Source organism: Pterocles gutturalis, unplaced genomic scaffold (genome assembly GCF_000699245.1).
Source record: "Pterocles gutturalis isolate BGI_N339 unplaced genomic scaffold, ASM69924v1 scaffold44144, whole genome shotgun sequence".
In the NCBI taxonomy this organism is placed as follows: domain Eukaryota; kingdom Metazoa; phylum Chordata; class Aves; order Pterocliformes; family Pteroclidae; genus Pterocles; species Pterocles gutturalis.
In genome coordinates, this window is record NW_010132311.1 from 28,647 (window position 1) to 48,164 (window position 19,518).

Consider the following 19,518-nt stretch of genomic DNA (forward strand, 5'->3'; position numbering starts at 1 on the left):
CTCCCGTGTACAACTAATTATCAGGCACTACAAAAATGTTGCTTAAATATAGCGGTGCCTCTCATTTACTTCACTGGGAATCAAAACTGCCCAGCCATTTGCAAGCTCTGATAAAGGGTGACATATTTCCCTCCCTTTAACCTCCCCCTATTCTTCCCCCCCATCCTCTCTTTCCTGGAAAAATGAACATGCACAGAGATACTGCTCAGAAATGAGCCCTCAGCAGTTTAACTGGAAAAAACCCAACAACCAAAGCCCACTCTAGTGTTTATACCTGTGCCCTCTGGCAAAGTTTCTACTGGCTAGAGGTGTGAGTAAGATGCTGTGAGCAATCTAATTGCTCCCTGCAGGTCCTTGCTCTTGGACACAGCTCTCAGGACAGCTGAGATTCACCTTCTGGACACACAGAAGTCTCCCAGGGCTTTAGGTAATTTGCACTGCGTTCTAACACTGGCAACTATATCTTTGGTTAAATTATATTAATAAACAGATTTGGGAATTAAAGACTTCACTTCCCCAGCCTTCTCCAACTAGCTAGCTGCTACACAGTCTTTTTTTCTTAAAAACACAAAATTAAAATCAAATTTGTTACCTGAAGGGATGAAGTAGAAATTAAAAGGCTTTGTTGAGGCTCTGTGCCCTGTTCTTTTCACGCAGGTGTCACTTGATACACAAGAATCTTTGGATCCGTTCATCCCCAATTCAACTAACCTTTTTTTAATTGTAAATCTTTTATAAAAACAAAATCTGCCTCATGCCCCCAGCTTCCTCTTTGAAATGACAGGCTGCTATTTTTAATGTTCAATCCATCTCCCTTAGTTTCAATTTTTTTCAGAGACAATATTTCTGTCAACAGCAATGCAGCAGCATTGATGGTGGTTTTGTTTTGTTTTTTTTTTTCAGGGAAAATCTGAACTATGTATTTCTACTGAAAGCTGAATGCTTACAGCTACCCAACCCCAGCCCCAACCCAGCAAAGCCTCACTTGAAACATTCAGGTCATTGCACAGACACTACCGGGCTACTCAATGTTTAACATTAGGATTGCACTTCAACTCCTCATGGAACTGCCTCCTCAGCAAGCTCAGAAAAGTAAAAACACAGAACTGCAAGAGAGATGGCCAGTACTTCACAAGATTTGGCTTCCTGTGGGGGAAGCAGAGGGTGTTTCCTCCCAGCCAGTGGAATATTATTACACCGCTGATAACACCGGAGTTACTGAAGAGGAAAATAGACTGTCAAAACCAAAGGTATGGTAGCAATGCTGTATCCTAGCAAAACCTTGAATCCCAGTCCGGCAGTCAGGAACATGTGGGTCTCCCACACCTGGGGGCATTGGCACAAAGACCAGCAAACTACAGAAGGAAGGTGTGGACTGGAAAAGGGATTTCATCTGGGCAAGACTGCACTTAGTACATACATACACACATACGTACACAGCAAACCTACCTGTACAATCCACGTAACTTGAGGCAGGTCTAGTCCACGTGCTGCAACATCCTTTAAAATTAATAAGGAAATTACTTCAGTAAAAATTATTTGAAGATGCCAGCAAAGTAAGAACTCTTCTGGGATGGCAATTATGCCAGAAAACAACTGGCTATACAAGTAGGAACTTTTTGTGCCTAGTTTGGGGATAGATGGGCTGAAGGTCAGGAATAATGTTGAGTGTTTAAAACACAAGGAATACTGTTAACAGACTAGTACAATAAAAAATGATCCACTACTATGGCCCAAAGCCTAGAGGATGAGAGTGGTGTTGAATTACAGCAGTCTGCTACCATCCCTTTACATTATATCTGAGAGAATCAACTGTCCTAATGGCAGTGATACCTTTGGTCCTTCAGTTTGTTTCATTGATGAAAACAGATCTGCTCACAGGCACCTACCACCCACACAGTGAGAGAGGCAGAATTAAATCTCTGGCAGGCAACACTATTTCTGAGCATGCCTTTCTCCACAGCAAGCCTAAGAACTAAACCCAGGCTGCTAACAATGAAAAGGAAAATGGCCATAAAGCAAATGGCCAAGGATCTGAGGGCCTGAGCGGAACGTCCAAAGATGCACTGATCTCCACCTACAAACAGTTGTTTCCTAGGTGATGGTCTGAAGTTGAGGAGCAGGCAACTTGCAGGTCACCTGGCCCTACGATAAAAGGCCAACAAACAATTTAGCAGAATCTGCAGGAAGCTGGAGTGCAGCTTGAGGAGAGGGCACTTCAGCCATCCCTTAGATTTCCACTAGTCTGGCTTTGACTTGGAGAAACAAAACTCAGCCCAAAGCTGCTGTCAGGAGCGTTATTTGATGTGCCAGCTGGTGAGAAAACCCATCAGCTCAGAGAAGGACTTGAATGAGACCCTTTAGTTATCCACAGCCAGTATGGCTCAAAAAACATACCCTCTCAAAGAGAAAAGAGAGTTTAAATACTGTTCAAAACCGAGAGAGAGTGCAAACATGTTTCAATCTCCCTTCTTGATTTTCTGTTCATTAGTAATGTCCTCACATACTCCTTGGATTTTACATTCACCACGCACAATAGCAGAGCAGGTGTGCAGATTTAACTCTGTTAGGAAATGTTTTGGAACACATGTATCTTTTAGCTAGTTGCAAAATAGAATATATTAAGAACGTAAGCAGGAGCTTAATGTACTAAAAATGTGTCAGCCACCCACTGAAGTGTTTTCATGCAACTCCCACACACGTTAAAAGACTGGGAAGCTGATGTTTTGGCAGCAAAGGCCTTCCCATAAGCACTAGCCAGGTTGCTTTGTGGCTCCAACTGCAGTAAAAGAGGAGACACTTTCCACAGCGCCCACTCTGAAATAATATACACTTTCGCTCCAACGTGCTCATTAAGAAACGACTTGTTCCCAGAGTCAGAATGAACAGATGTACAAAAAGCCATTTAAAGGAGGTTGGAGAAAATAAATCAAGAGAAGTCGGGGAATGTGTACAGCAGTTACCAAGATAACAAGATTATAAACCCTACAGCACGATCAGACAGGAGCGCTGACGTCCAATTCCGATCTGGCTGGCTCTGTTATATACTTCCCACCCTGACAAGCCTTTGGTCTTTTCCTATACTGGCTCTTTCTCACACCCAGTCATCTAGGAAAGGCTGTGTTTGATGAGAGGGCTCTGACTTTGGGACAGGGTCAGTGCACCCAAAAAAAAACCAGCCAAGCTGTCCCTGTGGTCAGGAGCAGGTCCCTCCAACATGGGGAGGAGAAGTAGGCGGCAGGGGCAGGAGCCATCCCTCTCGTCCATCAAGATTCTTTCCCTCCTCTTCTAAGATGCCTTTTCTCAACACCTCTGGCTGGAAAACTACTGCTGCAGACAGAATTGTTCTCATGTCGTTTGCCAAAGCAAGCGGGGAAGTTGAAAAGGTCACTCAAAAGCCTAATAAATAGCCAGGGATGACATTTTAGGAGGAGGCTCTCTCCCATCATCATCCTTGTGTTCCCTGTTGCTTTCACAATGCCACCAACTCCACTCAGCTGTTACTGACACATATCAGCAGCTATTCTCCTGGGGTTTAACTTGGCTTTCTTTCAGAAGTGTCTTGGGATTTACTGGTAATTGGAGTGTTTTGCGAACTCTCAAAGACTCCTCAGTATCAGTCCACCTGCATCTCCTGTAGCTCCTTTCCCTCAAAGACCCTAGCAGACAGCAGCAAGGTAGAATTAGGATAAAAAGTTTGAGTTGATTCGCTTTCCTCCGCTGGCAGAGCCCATGAGCTTCTTGCTTCTCAGATTTTTAGAAAAATACTTGTGGGTCACCTTACCAGGAAAAGGAATAGAGCTCACACAACAATTACCCAGTTTTACTAGCGCTACATTTATTCCACACACAGAAGCACTAACCTGCTGCCAGTGCTCTTTCAAGGACCCCAGTAGATTTCCAATGTACCACCCTCCCTTCTTTGCCACTGCCCCCAACGGCATTCCCCTCTCCATGCACGACCTCACACCACCGCTCCACAGTCACAGGGAAATCAAGACTATGGCACCTCAGCAGGTCACTGCTGATTCCCTTCCATGGGCAATGGAGGGGAGAACGAAGTGACCACCTCCCAGCAGCAAGGCGAAATCATCTACACCAGCGCAATTTTAAAGAAAACCCAGATGCCAAGTGAACACGATGATCTGAAGCCTCAACCAGGGCTCTCCCAACTGCAAGCCACAGAACAGCGCAGCACCAAGGTACAATCCACCCGAGGAACCCCAGAAATGCCGAGATTTCTGCTCCTAAAATTCCCGTTACCAGCCTGTGCTCGTGGCAGTGGGGTACAGAGGGGTGGGTGCATGGGGACGGAGGGCAATAAGGTCACTCCGAAAGCCAGGGATAACCCTGCAGAAGATTAGAACCAACGCAGCCCCAAAAGTTTTTGCAAGGGCCTTGGTTTGCTCAGTCTCTCTCACACAATCTAATTAGGGCAAAGGAAATTGCTAAAGTTGCTTTTGAAAGACACTCAATGGTGAGGTCTTGAAGGCCCTGAGCTTGACAATTGGCTGCCTACATGAGGCCTAGAAGTACAGATGGAAGGCAGCTTGCTCAGGTGCCAGGCTGTCAGTTGGATTAAAATGACTCATTTATTTACCAAAGAACCTCACAAAGTGCTTTAGCTAACAGGCAGAGAGGGCCTAACGGCTCTCCAAGCTGGGGAAGAAGCTCTCGCGCCTTCCTGGCCTGCCAAAAGTCATTACTGCCGAGTGTGGAAAGCCATCAGCAGGGTAGAGACCCCCGTCGGCAGGGTGACAGATTGGGCTGCGTAATCAGAGGAGGAAGGAGAGAGCACAGAAGCTGTCAGAGGCGAAAGCTCTTGGCTGGGGCCGCCAGAAAACTGGCAAGATGAGTTAGCGTGACTGAGTAAACAGCAAACAATCTCCAAATGATCTTTCCTCTCTCCCTGGAAGAGATGAACTTGTTTAAAAGGCACATCCCAAAGGAAGCCGCAAAGAACTTCAGTGAAGGAGAGAGAAATAAATCTGGATGAGACCCTCTGAGATATACAGCCCTTCTTTATTTTCTTGTCTGCCAGCTTATATTGTCTGGCAAAAATATTTCATGGAATATATTAATATACATATGACATAGAGCAAATTAATAAAAGGAACAGCAGGTCCCATTGCTTACTAGAGCGGAAAGATGGGTGGAGAACACGGCATAAGGGACAAGGGAAGGACGGCAACATTATTTGTGTTGCTCTTTTGTGAGCCAGGTTTCAAAATTTGGTGGGCACAAAATGTGATTTCACAGTGAAAAGAACAGAACCATCTTTCTGCGAAACATTTTTTTGCTGATATGAAGAAAAGTGTCAGAAAAAGCAATGACCTCGGAGGCAGGAGGTGGTCACAGTGCCTGGCTGCCCTTTGGACATCTGCGTTGGGGAGGCACCTGTAATGTGGGACCAGTGCAAAGTGTATCTCTATATTAAGGTGTCCATATGGTCCCCATTACTGTGGTAACAGGCCACCTCCTGCTTTCAATGCATTTGTCCTCCCAACATCTCTGTAAGATAGAACAGCGCTACGATCCCCATTTTACAGATGGGGAGCTGAAGCACAGAGAGATTTTGGACTCGGACACACAACTTACTGTGCTTAACGTGCTAACCATGTGCCAGCTGTGCCATAGTATCCCTAACTGTCAAGATTTGCATCCCTGCCTTGCAGTAAATGCAAAGTAGCTCAGATTGAAATGAAGGAGGGTTAACGATAAATGCATTTACCTTACACTACCCTCTTCATGGCAATCTACATTAATCCACATTACCTCCCATTCATGACAGGTCAGGATGAAACACACAACTATCGCTGCTCAGCTGACATGGCTACTTGCCTTGTCACCACAATTCCACATCTATTTGTGTGGAGTCTGTGGCATGCCAGGAAATCAAACCACATCTCCAGTGTCTCAAGAGGGGGAACCCATCCACTGGGATTTCTTTATCCAACTTACTTCTTCCTACCTTGTCAACAGCTGTATGTTTCCTGGCAGATTTCTCCTGCCACAGGCTGCATTTCCCCTTCAAATGGTCTGACCCAGGAACTCATACCTCAGTGACTACAATTATTCTGTTTTCTCTTTGTCCAAAATTGAGTATTCACTGTTTTTTCAAACTCATTAAACCGAAATTTCAGTAACAAGACACGTCCCTGAAATTTCTCAGTTATAGACAGCATGTCCATGAAGGATAAGAAAGTTTAGATATTTATTATTTATAATTTACCAAACACTTTATCTTCAAAACACTTAATCTACACCACTAGATGAGCTAAGCTTTGTTATCCTTCTCAGCTGAGACACTAAAGTATTACCTCTGTACACAGGGAAACCAAGTTATATTTACACTTATCCATTGTAAAGATGCATTTTGACCTTGATCAAATCACTGAAAGGCTGTACACACAAGTAGGACCAAGGCTAGCATGTAACCAGTACAGTTTTACAGGTGACACAATATATAATTTGGCAATGCTAAACCAAACACTCCTACGTACACATGGCAGCCCTAGTTTGAACTGCAGGCATAAAAAAAAAAAAAAACCAAACAGACAAAATTCAGCCCTCACTCTCTGAAAAAAATTACAACTAGTTTCCTTTAAGAATAATGTGCTGCAAGAACAGGAGTCATTTCAGAGCTGGAGAGGGTTTCTCAGCTCTAATTACTCCCGATCGCTGTAATTTACAAGTTTGCGGTGAGTAGAAATCACCAAGATTCACACATTTTCAGATCAACAGCTGCCACTATTAGAGAGCAAATCGTGCAGCCTTCTGCACCACTGCAGCAGGCTAGCTGTGGCATCGACAGGTCAGAAACGAGAAGTGGAAGGTGCCACCACAACACAAGGGTGCCAGCAAACTTCAGTAGAGGACAAGAATTTCTCCATCAGCACCCTTGAAGGAAGCTTGAAGGGCAAAGCATGGAGAGCAGCAGGGCATGTGCATTTCTAATAACATGATTCTCTGGTTGGGTTTCCCTTCCATCCCTGCAGGTTTTTGTTTTTAACCTTGGGGTAGTCATTAAGATGGGAAATATCACATTACATCCAATTTACCTGCCAGTTATGGGGCATACTACAAATCAGGATTGTGTTCTACTGACTGCTCGTAGAGGGCAAGGTTCCAGCTTCAAATGAACAGATTTTTCCAGACATAAGACCATGCAAAATACTTAGAGGCCTCTTGTATAAGACATATACTTTTTCTGTATATGATACCTTGCAGCAAAAGATCATATAACAGTTTGCAAAGAAGGCACCAGTCCTTATTTAACATGTGAGATGCAGAAAAAGGAGACGACTTTCCTCAAGGTCAGACAGCGAGCTGGAATGAGAGCTCTGTGCCAAATCCTCTGTTCTACCATTAGATATCAGACAGGCCCATTAGCGTGGAGCTGCAAAGGGACTCTGAGTTACTTACAGTGCAAAGCAAGATGCCTGTCTTGGATTTTAGGAACTCCTGGAAGACCTCTGTTCTTTCCTAGAGGATTGAAACAGAGAAATGGAAAGAACAATCAAACATAAAGAAGTTAGCTAATTTAACAGCTATGGCTCACTCACTAAGTACAGCTTCAAAAGCAAAGGAACTGGCTTCACAAGTTCCAGTCTGACTCTTTCTGCAAGTGGAAAAAAACATCTATGGCATACAGGTGCGGTCCCAGGTAGGAAAGCACAGTGCCTGGGGCAAACCTGAATGCATTTGATCAAATCAAAGCAGCCAACACCTCTGTGCAAAGCATGGCCTGTGTATGTCAAAAAGAAGTAACTGTTTTACATGGAGAGGGGAGCCACAAAAGATTTTAATCAGCAGCAAAAGAAGCACTAGCATGCTTTATGGGCAACCCAAGCTTTTGTGAATGCAAGAAAAAGCTGGATGTCTTAACTACTGTCTGTCCAGCCACACGATGAGCAGGGTAAACACATGTTGATGACACAGCAGTATAGTCATATCACAAGAGATCAGCCTCATCACGTGCCCAGTGGGGCATGCAGACAGTCACTGGGTAATTATTAAGTATCGGGGATGCTCAGCTGCACTGCTGCTCACATGAGCTGCTGTGGGATAAGTCTTCAAAGTACCAGGGCAGGAGAGATTAGACTTTGGCCAGAAACTCCTGCTCAAGGGGTTTCTTCACTTGCCAGGACCACCTATCCACCTACACTCCCTCTCCTTAGCTGTGGGAAACAACTGCACACTCACACTCCCTTGATCCAATTCTGTTTACTCTTTTCCTTTTCAAAGCTCAGTCTGTCTCTGGCCTCAGAAACACCATACCCATTTCCTTCCTGTCTTTTTTTGCTTCCTCCTTCCAAAATATCCTTGCTTCCATGTTTCAAGCCTTCCTTCTCAGAGTTCTAGCTAGGAGTTTAGGGAATGTCCTGTTACGTTGATGATATAGAAGAAAAGTTACATACTTGATTCCTAGCTAGAGGTACTGTTGTAGGAAAGAAGGGAAACTTGGGCCTTGCTGACACACTGAACCCTCTGCTGACAAAAATTAAAGAAGAGAGCACGCTGTATCTTGTTGACAATGACAGCAGCCGTGCTCAGCAGTACCATATGGGATCCACAATTTAGCTCCATTAATGCTCTTAATTTGAAGACATCAAGCACTAATTACACACTGGGTACTAAAAAGGCAAAACCCTTCCCCTGGTGCCAGCTACTTAGTGGTGTTCTGTTGGCTTAACAGCTGGTCAGGGTAGAGTTGGGCCAGACCAGGCCTGCTCGCTCGCTCAGGCAGGCAGGCTGAGGAAAGGCCAGACTGCAGGGACAGCAAAGCACATGTTCCTGGTCTCCGCAGGATGGGAATGAGTGAGAAAAACAATGGCTCTTCACCTCTGGCTTCATCAGAAGAGCTCTATTCATTTCCCATCTCTGCTGTGCAGCTCAGAGTAGAGTGGGAACTCTCTCCGTCACAGACCAAGGGCTGGATCAGGGGCTGAACTTTCAAAGGAGGTCCCTCAGCTACCAGCAGAAATGCTGCAGTGACAGTTCATCTGACACTCTTCTCCTGGCCTCTCAGCTCTCTGTACCAAGCTCCAATCTCATCACCCAGGCCTAGCCAGCTAAAACGTCGACCTATTTTCAGGTATCATTGTTATATTGCTATTACTCCATCCCACATAAAAGAGCAGTCTGCCAAGACGCTGTTCTTCAAAACCAAAGCCCAATTGCTCCATCCTCACCTAATGGGGGCAACTTATCGGGTAGTAATGTTTTGGATGAGGTTTTACTTTGGTATTAAAAGCCTGTCTTGACTGCATGAGAGGGAACCATGGATGCATAACTGGTTTAAGTGCACCCACTGGGAATACCGAACGGCTGCCTTCGCCTGCTGAAATAACACCTCTTGCCTCTTCAGCTGTGTTTTTCAGATACAGCATCCAAGGTACTTTCCAGAAGTGGGACAATATTCCTATTCTCATTAGCAGATGGAAGAGTGAGGCCCCTAGAGGTGAAATGACTCTCTGTCCTCTCTTCTGCCCTCCTCCCCAAAATAACCACACAATAAATCATAGGGAATAAGGAATAAAACTGTGTATCCTGAGATTCTGAGAATGCTTACTTCCTGTTCCATGCTGCCGTGCAGTCGCAGAAACTGTAAGTGCGCAGAGGAGACAGACGAATGTTTGGGTTGTTCTGACTCTAGACCTCCTGAAAGCACCTTTACAAGGAGCTCATAGTGGAACTCCACTTGTTCACAGCTGGAGAAAAAGATGATCATCTTATGGTATTTTTCAAACTGCAAGAAAACCAAGAAAATTGCACATGACTATTTCAACAGTCCTCTCTCAGTTCCCTGATCATTGTACGATCTAGGTGGCTTCCTGGCTGGGAAAGGATTATGGAGTTTGACACCAAATACTAAGCCCATCAAACACTAAACCCCAAAAAAGACAGAATAGCACCTCAGGTCTCTTGTGGCTCCCTGTACACTACATGCACTTCAAAGCCCTAGATCTAATCCATGCTATCCTTGACAGAGGAACAGATAAAGGGGTCAGAAAGGGCAAAGGGCTGCTTAGTAACATAACTGCAGTCTCACCTTGCATTTCTCAAGGATAAACGCTGCTAACGTGACAAGCCTCAATTTGCTGGGGACCATCATGAAATACTGCTTCAGCTTTTCTGGAACAGCGAAGTTTTCCTGCTCCATGCAATTTGATGAACTACCGGGTTCTCCATCCATTTTCGATGCTGGTTTGAGCCCCTGCTGGATTTCATCTGCTATGGAGATGCTGATAGGATCATTCAAACTGATATCGGCCAACCGTGTTACTCCTAAATCACAGAAAACGCAAAATACATGAGGTCCAGTCTGGGGTGCTGCTGGGGAAGGCAATTATATATTCACACAAAAAAACCCAACTAATGCAATCCCAGTGAAAAGCAGGGAAGGGCAAGGAACTAATGAGCCATGCCTCAGATGCTGACAGAACACCTCCACAAACTTCAGACTTTTCAGGGCTTAGCCAGGCTCAGTTGTTGTGGACTCCACCAAAAGCATCACAGGACACTAATTCAGCCAACAGTTTTATTTTACATTACATAAATGTCTTGACCAGATAACAATATAATCAGATTCAAACAATCATTTTGCAGTCGCCTGGGCAAAGGAGACACCATCTGTATAACCTACCTTCCGTGAGGGTGGCTGAGAGCAGGACATTCTGACGCGTGTCTCTCTCGGCATTTAAAGCATTGAGTATCACAGCTACATCCTTCTCAAAGCCCAGGTCCAGGATCCTACAAAAACAGCAGAGGTGATGAAAGATGCTGTAGGAAAGAATGAGGAGAAAGTCTCAAGGCTACATGAGCCATTTAGGAATAGGGGATGCACTAGAGGTGATCAGAGCTTTAGCCCATCTAGCTTCATGTTCCACCTGCAACTTCTGCTGGGGTCAGACATGTCAGAAGACACTGAGAGAATTGCTGCAATGAATAATTGTACAATCATCTGTCCAAAGGGGACATTTCTTCCTAATCCCAGACATCTGGTGCTCCTCTGAGGCCACTGAGCATGAATGGTCTAAAATCAGGTGCACGCTCTCTCATTATTTTGTTAAATATTTAGTGAATTACTGAACATAGATGCAGAGGGTATCATAATTATTTTCTATATCTAAACACTTGAAAGTTTACCTGTCTGCTTCATCAATAATCAGCCACTGAGTGCAACGGAAATGAATACATTCTGTGGACTTGATGTGATCAACCAGGCGACCAGGAGTTGAAATAAGGATATTTATTCCTTTACGTAATCTGTTTAGATTAAAAAATAATACTAATAAAAGAGAAACAAGAAAAAAAGAAAGGAAAAGGAAAGAAAACATACAGGAATAGGAACCCAGAGTGAGAAACTGGAACCTACAGAGGAAAAAAAATCATGATCATAGTAAAATTAGCAGGGACAGTACTTTCTCACTCATTAAAACTGAAATTTCTTGCACAGCTAAATTTTATCCTTGATCATCATTGATACTCAGAGGCATACTCAGTGATAAAGACATGGTGGAAAGAAATATTAATAATAATAAAAAAATTTAGAACACCAAAGCTAGGTTTTCTTTTCTGAGTACTTCTTTTACTGTCGAGAATAAAGTTTTTTTTGTGTATGCTTATACACAGAGAAATGAAAATTCCATTTTGGATTACCAGCTTACAATTCAATTCTTGAAAAGGGAAAATAAAGAGATTTTTAACACCAGGAAATCTCTTCTCCAGAAAGCAATTTCCCCCATAAGAAATACTGTACTCGGTGGTAAGCAAATACAGGTGTTTGTCAGAAGAGAAAAAAAAATACTGACACAAGAAATCATCTTCTCAGAAGGCTCATCAACATTTTAGAAATAGATCCAACCGGGGGAAGAGAACACTTCCTGCTGCCCCAGTCACTGTGTCTGTGTAAGATCCGGGGGGAACACAGCTTGATCCAAACTCACAATCCTCTCTCCCAGTAAGAAAAGCACTCTAAAGAAGCGTAACAGATAAAAAGGCTGTAGAGCAGAAGGACCCAAAATACAATTTAAGAAGCTGGCTTCCTACCTGGCTTTTTCCGATTTTCTCTTTTCTCCCCCCATTAGCACTCCAGGCACAATCCAGGCAAATGGCTACAGAAAGGAAAACAAAGACCAATATAGATTTGTTTTAATAAAGAGATAGAGCCTAATCCAAAAATTACGCTTCTTGGCAAAAAGAGAAATGACTGGGGCTGACAGCAGTGTGCATCTGATTTGATCGAATAGGTATAGCCTACAAGCACCTTTTCACCCACAGCTACGCATCAATGGCACCTTTAGTTCTAGCCAGGTAACTTGCTTCCCACATCGTCTAGAAAGATAGAAATGCAATCATTTTTGCACCACTTCCAATCACATAATAATAATTCTGTTCCTTCTCCCCATGTAGCCTAAATGTTCAAAGACAAGCTACGATGCTATTTCTTCATCTTGCCTTTAAGCAATAACTTCCTGTGGTCAAGGAAAATATAAGAAAAGCACAGGACCTACAAAGTTTATCTATATGTACACAGACCTACATGCACACAGTCTCCACGTCTGTGAACATTAAATGTCCGTCCCATTGATGTTGGCAGGAGTTTTTGCCACTTACTTTAATGAGGTCCAGCCCTTCATTGAATCCAATGTTGCCCAATATTTACAGGGGAGATAATCAAAGCACAGCATTGCCATCACCTCACTCATGAGGAAACGCAGGACAGAAGCAGAGCGCAGCTTGTAGGGATTGCACAAATGCGTGACTGGTAAATAGGCTTAAGTTTGCACGGGTCACTGCTTGCCAAAAATGCTCCAACAAAATAGTTCCCTACAAAAAGGGCTCCTTTTTAAGGCTTAAAATAAGGAAGATGTCTAAGCAGGATCCATCCAATATAAACTCAGCAGCTGGCAATAGAGTAATTGCATCAAGAGCAGCTCAACTAGCCTTCTCCTCTCATAGTAATTATTACACAATCATCTTAGAACCGCCAGTCATCCAGCCCATCTGAGGTCCAGTCAAACCACAATCTAAACCTTCTGCTTTGGGTCACTATGACAGTTTACACGGGACTAGATGGTTACTACACATAAGTAAAAAAGAAAAATTGAGGGGGGGTCAATCCAGATTTCATCCTTTGAAGGACATCAAAAGTCCACTCCCATTAACTACTAATTACTATGGAAGAAGACTGAAGCACTTTAAACCTCAGCATGACATAACAAAATCTTACTTGGTAATTCCAGCACTAAGAAAGACTTGAACAGTGCCTTATTATTTCAAAGAAAAAAGCAGAAGAGGGAGTGGGACTAAGGATCAGATAAATGATTTAGATACCTTCTAGCTCCATGGTAAGATACTCTGCCTCAATTAAAAGGAAAGCACTATCATTTAATGATTTTAAAAGCCTTCTAATTTCTCCAGCCATTCAACTGGCAAAGCAGCTCAACAAGTTCTGCTCCCCATCTGAAATCCATCTGTCTAGTATTAGTTTCAGTAAAATGGTACTTGTCATTGTGAGAGTTTCTATTCATAACTCAGACTGAAACAATGGCAGGTGCTTCTGAAAACAAAGTGTTGTGAAAATCAGCTACGCTTGTTCATGAAAACATGTGCAACTAAGGTGCCACAATTAATCACTTAGTTGTTCATTTAATAGTTTAAAAAATGCCACAGGGAAATCACACTTAAATGCACTTAAAGACAAACAGATTTATCTTTAAGGACCATCTATCTCGCCAGATGCTGTATTTCCTTAAACATCCAGTTGAATTAACACAAACTGAAGTTGTTTAGCCTTTAAGAGCAAGAGGCTTAAGGAATAAGAATACAGAGCATTGAATTCTTACCTTAAGTAGTTTCTGCATTGTATCAAAACTCTGGAGTGCAAGCTATAGAAAACAACAAAAGAAAGTGAGTTCTGAAAAAGTCCCTGGACAACAAAAAAAGCCCCTTTGTCTCAAAATTTAAGGTAGTTTGTTATGCATATTATCAGAATTCTAAACATGTTTTTAATTTTTCTTTTAGAAGTGGTGTATTTTTTTCTTCTCTTCCATAATCCTTCTTTTATCATATTTGGACCTGTTCAAAAACCTCTCTGCTGGTTCAGCTTCACAAGCCAGCTCTCAGGACAATACAGACTTCTGCTGGCTTCTGTGAATGCCCCAGGGAAAAAACCAAGCCGAAGCCACACAAGATTTTGCTCCCCTGGAAAAGCAAAAGGGAAAACAGCACCATTTCTGGAAGAAAACCACTATGGAAAGAAAATGCAGTCCAGAGATTAGTTATCTTCTGACAGCCAGGGCAGACCACATCGTTCCCTCACCTGACCCATGGAGTGATCCTACCACTGGGCTGTTTCCCAGTCAGCAGAACAGAGGTGATACACACAAAGCTTGCACACATAAATGTCTGGGCAGTAGGAAGCATTTAGCTGTTGGGTTTCAGCTGCTGCCTGCTGTGGCAATGAAGACAACCTAGAAAGCCAATGGTGCCACCCTGACTCATCCATGGAATAAGTATGTGAGCAGGGCTTAGTTATGGGAGTAAATCTATTTTAAATGCTCTGACTACACATGCTACGTGCTATTATTTGCCAAGCTCTCAAGAAAGGCCATTGCTTTCACGGCAAAGTAAAAGTAATACCAACTGTAATTACAAATTATCTTCCTAAGTACTCTCAATGGCAGCCCTTGAAACAAGCTTACAAACAGTTTCCTACATGCTTGGTATTCATACAGCATCCTAGAGAGGCAGTAAGTTTGCTGCTGTAAAAATTTAAATAGCTTCAGAGCTTTCTCCTTTTACAGAACTGAGCTGCAATATTGCACCGCACGTTGCATAAAACATTGTGCCCCAAACTAGATACCTGCAATCAATTTTCCACATGGAAGTTATCATCATTTGACATACCAAAAAAAAAAAAAAAAAAGTTGATTCCCTCCTCTGAAATTGCCTTTGCAATTGCAAATAATTTAAATCAAACAGAAGAGAGTTCAGTGGAGAAATCAACTCTTGGAAGCCTCATCTTCAGCATTCACTCATGGATTTGAAAAAAGGGCCTTAAAAATAAAACATTTGTACAAACCTACACATTTGCAAAGCTGGTTTCATTGGTTTTACTCACTCTCCCTGTGTGAGCTAGGCAAGCTTCTCCCTCCCATGCACTGAGCTAGAGTTTCTCCAGTCTTCAGAGGTATTTGCCATGGCATGAGGAAAACTTAGAGAGATCCCTTCTTTCTTACTTTGGTATGGCACCAAACAAAAATGACAACATGCATCCAGAGAAGAAAAACTCTTTCAGTGAGAGCAAGTTCTGAGCAAAAGGACAGACAACGTTTCCCAAGACAGTCCCTGGCAGACCGACATCAACACACTAAAAATCAGTGTTCAAACACTCAGATTCAGACAGGAAAAGGAAGGAAAAAGGCCACCTACCTCTCTTGTGGGGACTAATATTAGTGCATAAGGCCCATCACTACGCTGCAAACAGAGAAGACAAGAGGTCCACTAAGAAGAATGTAGCACTGATACAAAGAGCACTTCCATGTCTAACTACTATTCGCTGACAAAGTGAATTCTGAAGGATTTTAGTACAAGTTTGTTCACAAAAGTTTGGGGTATGCCCCTCACCAGCTTTAAAAAAAAAAAAAAAAAGTCTTTCAAATATCAGTACAGCATTGCCTTCTCTTTCTTGTGCTTGGAAATCTGCTCACAGGCATACCCAACATTTTATTCCATCCACATTTTGTTTCACTCTTGTACTTCAGAGCTGCAGAAATGCTCTCACATTTGATGCACAGCAACAATCTGTAGGTAGCAGCTGCAGAAAGTAACCATCCGGGATGGGTTGGAAACATTTCAACCCATAAGGAAAGTCAGGATGATCTCTTTCCAAAAAATGCACAAGAGAGGGCAGATCTGCAGCAGCATTTTCTGGTCAGATGATCCAAATTGGGAGCAATTATCAAATCTCACTCCATGTCAAAAATTTGAAACTTATTGCTCCTAAAGACAGGACAGTAACATTTGTTTCCAGTTCTCCCAGCTTCCAGACCACTGCCTCTTCTGCACTCTTACTTTCTCCAAACTTGACAATTTAAGCTATTTACAATTTACCTCGCTGCATGAAGTCACGGGAATGTGTAACACTGTTCTTGTATCATCTGTATCTCAACAGTACAGGGGGATCACATAAGCCACATGCACAAATAAAGGGGAAGAGAGACCTTTTTATCAAGAAGAAACAGTGATGACTACAAGATAAGAGCTGGATTTTATTTTTATTAATCTTAGTATCACAAGCAAATATATTTATTTTTGTTGCACCTACCTGTATTTTGGATTTCATTCCTTGCAAAGACTGTACAAGTGGAATCCCATAGGCAAGAGTTTTACCTTTTCAAAAGGGAGAAAATTGGAAGAGTTTCCATTAAAAAAAAGAAGCGGCAATCGCAGCACTCCATCAAATTAAAGTACCATTCATCCTACCATTCTTAAACTGAGCTCATGAGTCCGGCAAAGTTTTAATTAAGTAAAAAGTTTCCAGAAAGGAAGATTGACAAGCAATTCACCAAAGGGTTAAATCAAAAAAAAAAAAAGAGAGGTGGTGGTATCCCACTAAGATCCATCTAAACACACATCCCCACCCACCCAAGGAAGTGAGACATCCAGATGTAGCTTGCTGTAGAGCAAGCACACAAATTTCTATGGTAAGAGCGTGTGCTGCTAAGCTCTGCTAGCCCCCTGGATCTGCATCCCCAGCACGAGCTTTGGAATAGACCCACAGGCAACAGCTGGCAGCTGCACATCAGCATTCAGTCCCACCCCTGCGCTGTTACAGAAGTTTCACAGCATCTGTCTGCGTCACGGCAGTCCCATGCCAGGCTTCCCAGCCTGTCACTTGCCTGAGCTGTACTGGGAACGTGAGGTTTTGGTTCTGTATTTGGGATCCAGTTTAAAACGCCCTAGGGAAGGAGACTGACAATTAAATACTGACCTGAACCAGTCTGAGATCTCACTAGAGCATCTTTGCCTTGCAGGAGCACAGGAATCGTTTCCTTCTGAACACTGCGCAACAAATAAAACAGGTTAGGAAATACAAATGCAACATAGGATAGAATCCTAAGGTTTTAACATACTGTGACTGTTTGAAAACTGTTTACCCCAAATTCCACATATTCTTCTCTGCTGTGTAACTACTACAGTAGAGGTGATTTCTAAGGAAAGCCACTAGATAGGCTAGTCATCATAGATGACTGGCTTTAAGGGGTAGCGAAGTGCAAAGTTTTTACATGAATTTGCTTACCTGGTCATGCTATTTATCTTTAGGACAGTGTTTATTGTGGAGATCTAGAGAGAAAATAAAGAGCAGCAAACAGGTTTCATTGTCAAACTTTTCCTTTTGTTACTTTTCGTAGTACAAGACAGAGCAAAAACCAGGAGACTGATGCTTATTCTCTACATTATTGGTCCAGGGCAACCAGATGGAAAAGTTCCCATGTCCTCAAAATACTTCTTAGTTAATCAGAATTACACCACTGCTGGTACATCTTGAATTACCAGATTTGGTAAAATACTGTGCTCCCAAACAGTTTTTTGTGTTTTTTTGGCATTACAACCTCAAACAGGGAAGGATGCTGGAACACTGTGTTTGGGAAGGGGTCAAGCCACTGGCCAGCATGCTGAGCTAAGAGACTACAATAAAATCAGGCAAAGGACTGGCGTGTCTGTTCAAGTCACTACGAATAAAGGTGCATCTCTCAGCTCTCTAACCTGCCCCCACCAAAAAAAACCCCACATTTCAAGGCACACAGCCTTCCTGCCACTCACCAGATGTGGATGGAGGTCCAGCTGGCTAAAAGAATCTGTCGTAAAAACATTTTCTTGCACCTGCTGTACTGTTTTTCTGAGTTAGGGGAAAAAAAAAACCAAAACAAAGCATATGGTGTGGTTAAAAACTGTACAACAGTATTCCATGTAAACAGCAATGAAATGACATGTACCAAGTAACTGCTTTGCCTAAGCAAGGGCAAGAATTCAAGACACTGAATTTCAAGGCATTGAAAGGGTTTATTTTCCTCCCATTTGTCCAAAATACCTGTGAATTTCTGGGATATCAGGGTTGTTTCTAAACAGGCTGGACGTCTTAATGAAAGGTTTGCTTTTCTGGCTTTCATTTCTGTTGTCAGTCAACTGCTTCTTAGGAAGAGATTTTTGTGACGAACTTCCCTTTTCCCTGATGTCAGCTTCTGCAGCACACTTCTTGAAGGTGTTTATTGATGGCCTACGTTTACGTTTCAAGGGTGGGTTTCCATGTGGTGACTGGAGCTTTCTTTTCACCGCCTTAGACTGCTGTAACGTTAAGAAACAAACCAGACAGCAAGAATTCATTAATGACCGAGAAGTAACAACACGGTATCACATCGAACACAAACATCAGCCCACGCACAGATGGATTTTTGGAATCCCCTACTCCATGACTAAACTAAGTTTGATTTTTGCAGCTAGACAGTTCCTACTCTAACAGATTCACCACCACGCCTGAGACCTCTGAACACTACTGAAATGCAAATAGAAATCTAAAGTCATATAAAGTGCTCATCTCTAAAGGATTTCGACTAGCTTCTCCAGTAATTGAGCAGAACACGCTTTAAAAATCTCTCTCAAAAGCTCTGCAAATCTCATGATCACATTAAAGCCACGCCTGTAGGCTTTCTTCTTTCTGTGGGCAGGAGGAATGGTCTGTACTTCACTCCAACTTATGCTTCTGCCAACTTTCAGCATATCTGAGCTCGGCAGCAATCACTTTATTTTACTGATCTTCCAATCATCTTAATAAAAACTTTTTGCTCTGCCTATATCCTTCCAGCAACAGTGAAGAAGAAAATTAAATTTAACTTCTTTTGGTCCCCAAAGCTCTTCAATGTCCCTCGCCCTTTTCCAATGACCTTGTTTTTCCCAACACAACTGCAAAACTCCTGAAACGTGTGAAATGCCAGCACAATCTCACCCCACTTTTTTCTCTCCCTTCCCCACTCCTAGACGCACACTCTGATTTCCTTGTTCTCCTATGAATCAGATTGTTTTCAAGATCTATTACTTTTTTCACTTGTTGCTTCACTTTTTGGCACCCAACCAGAAGCCAACCCCCACTGTCCCCAAAACGCCGGTGGTGCTGCCCTACCTCAAAGCGCCCATTATAACGGGGGGAATCTGGCCAGCACTTAACTCTCACATACAACATTTCAACAATAATTTAAAAGCTGATAAGAAGAATTGAAACATTCCAGAATCACAGTAACAATAATTTTAAAACTGAACACATCTATTTAAACCATTCTTGTTCTCTTTTCTCCAAACTTATGACAGGAAACCACCCGTGATAACACCTCACAGCATCCCCCCAGGTAGGTGCTTTCCCCAAACTCTAGGGAGACTCGCCTGCAGCATTTCCAAAGCTCCCGAAAGCCATGCAGAACCCGTCAGGAGCCTTTTCCCCAGCCCCAGCAGCCA

General features: G+C 42.9%; 1 protein-coding gene across 1 annotated transcript in view; it reads right to left on the bottom strand.

The window, feature by feature from the left end:
- DDX31 (DEAD (Asp-Glu-Ala-Asp) box polypeptide 31) overlaps positions 1–18,357 on the bottom strand; it is a gene marked incomplete at its 5' end in the record, with an annotated part of 42,596 nt that extends 24,239 nt beyond the window's left edge. The window contains 14 exons of the mRNA XM_010080857.1: positions 1,450–1,500; positions 7,426–7,485; positions 9,575–9,751; positions 10,055–10,290; positions 10,649–10,755; positions 11,152–11,271; positions 12,055–12,119; positions 13,854–13,895; positions 15,442–15,486; positions 16,337–16,401; positions 17,003–17,073; positions 17,312–17,355; positions 17,836–17,911; positions 18,104–18,357. Coding sequence (XP_010079159.1) covers positions 1,450–1,500; positions 7,426–7,485; positions 9,575–9,751; positions 10,055–10,290; positions 10,649–10,755; positions 11,152–11,271; positions 12,055–12,119; positions 13,854–13,895; positions 15,442–15,486; positions 16,337–16,401; positions 17,003–17,073; positions 17,312–17,355; positions 17,836–17,911; positions 18,104–18,357 — 1,413 coding nt within the window. The remainder of the gene's footprint in view (positions 1–1,449; positions 1,501–7,425; positions 7,486–9,574; positions 9,752–10,054; positions 10,291–10,648; positions 10,756–11,151; positions 11,272–12,054; positions 12,120–13,853; positions 13,896–15,441; positions 15,487–16,336; positions 16,402–17,002; positions 17,074–17,311; positions 17,356–17,835; positions 17,912–18,103) is intronic.
- Positions 18,358–19,518: the final 1,161 nt, after the last annotated feature.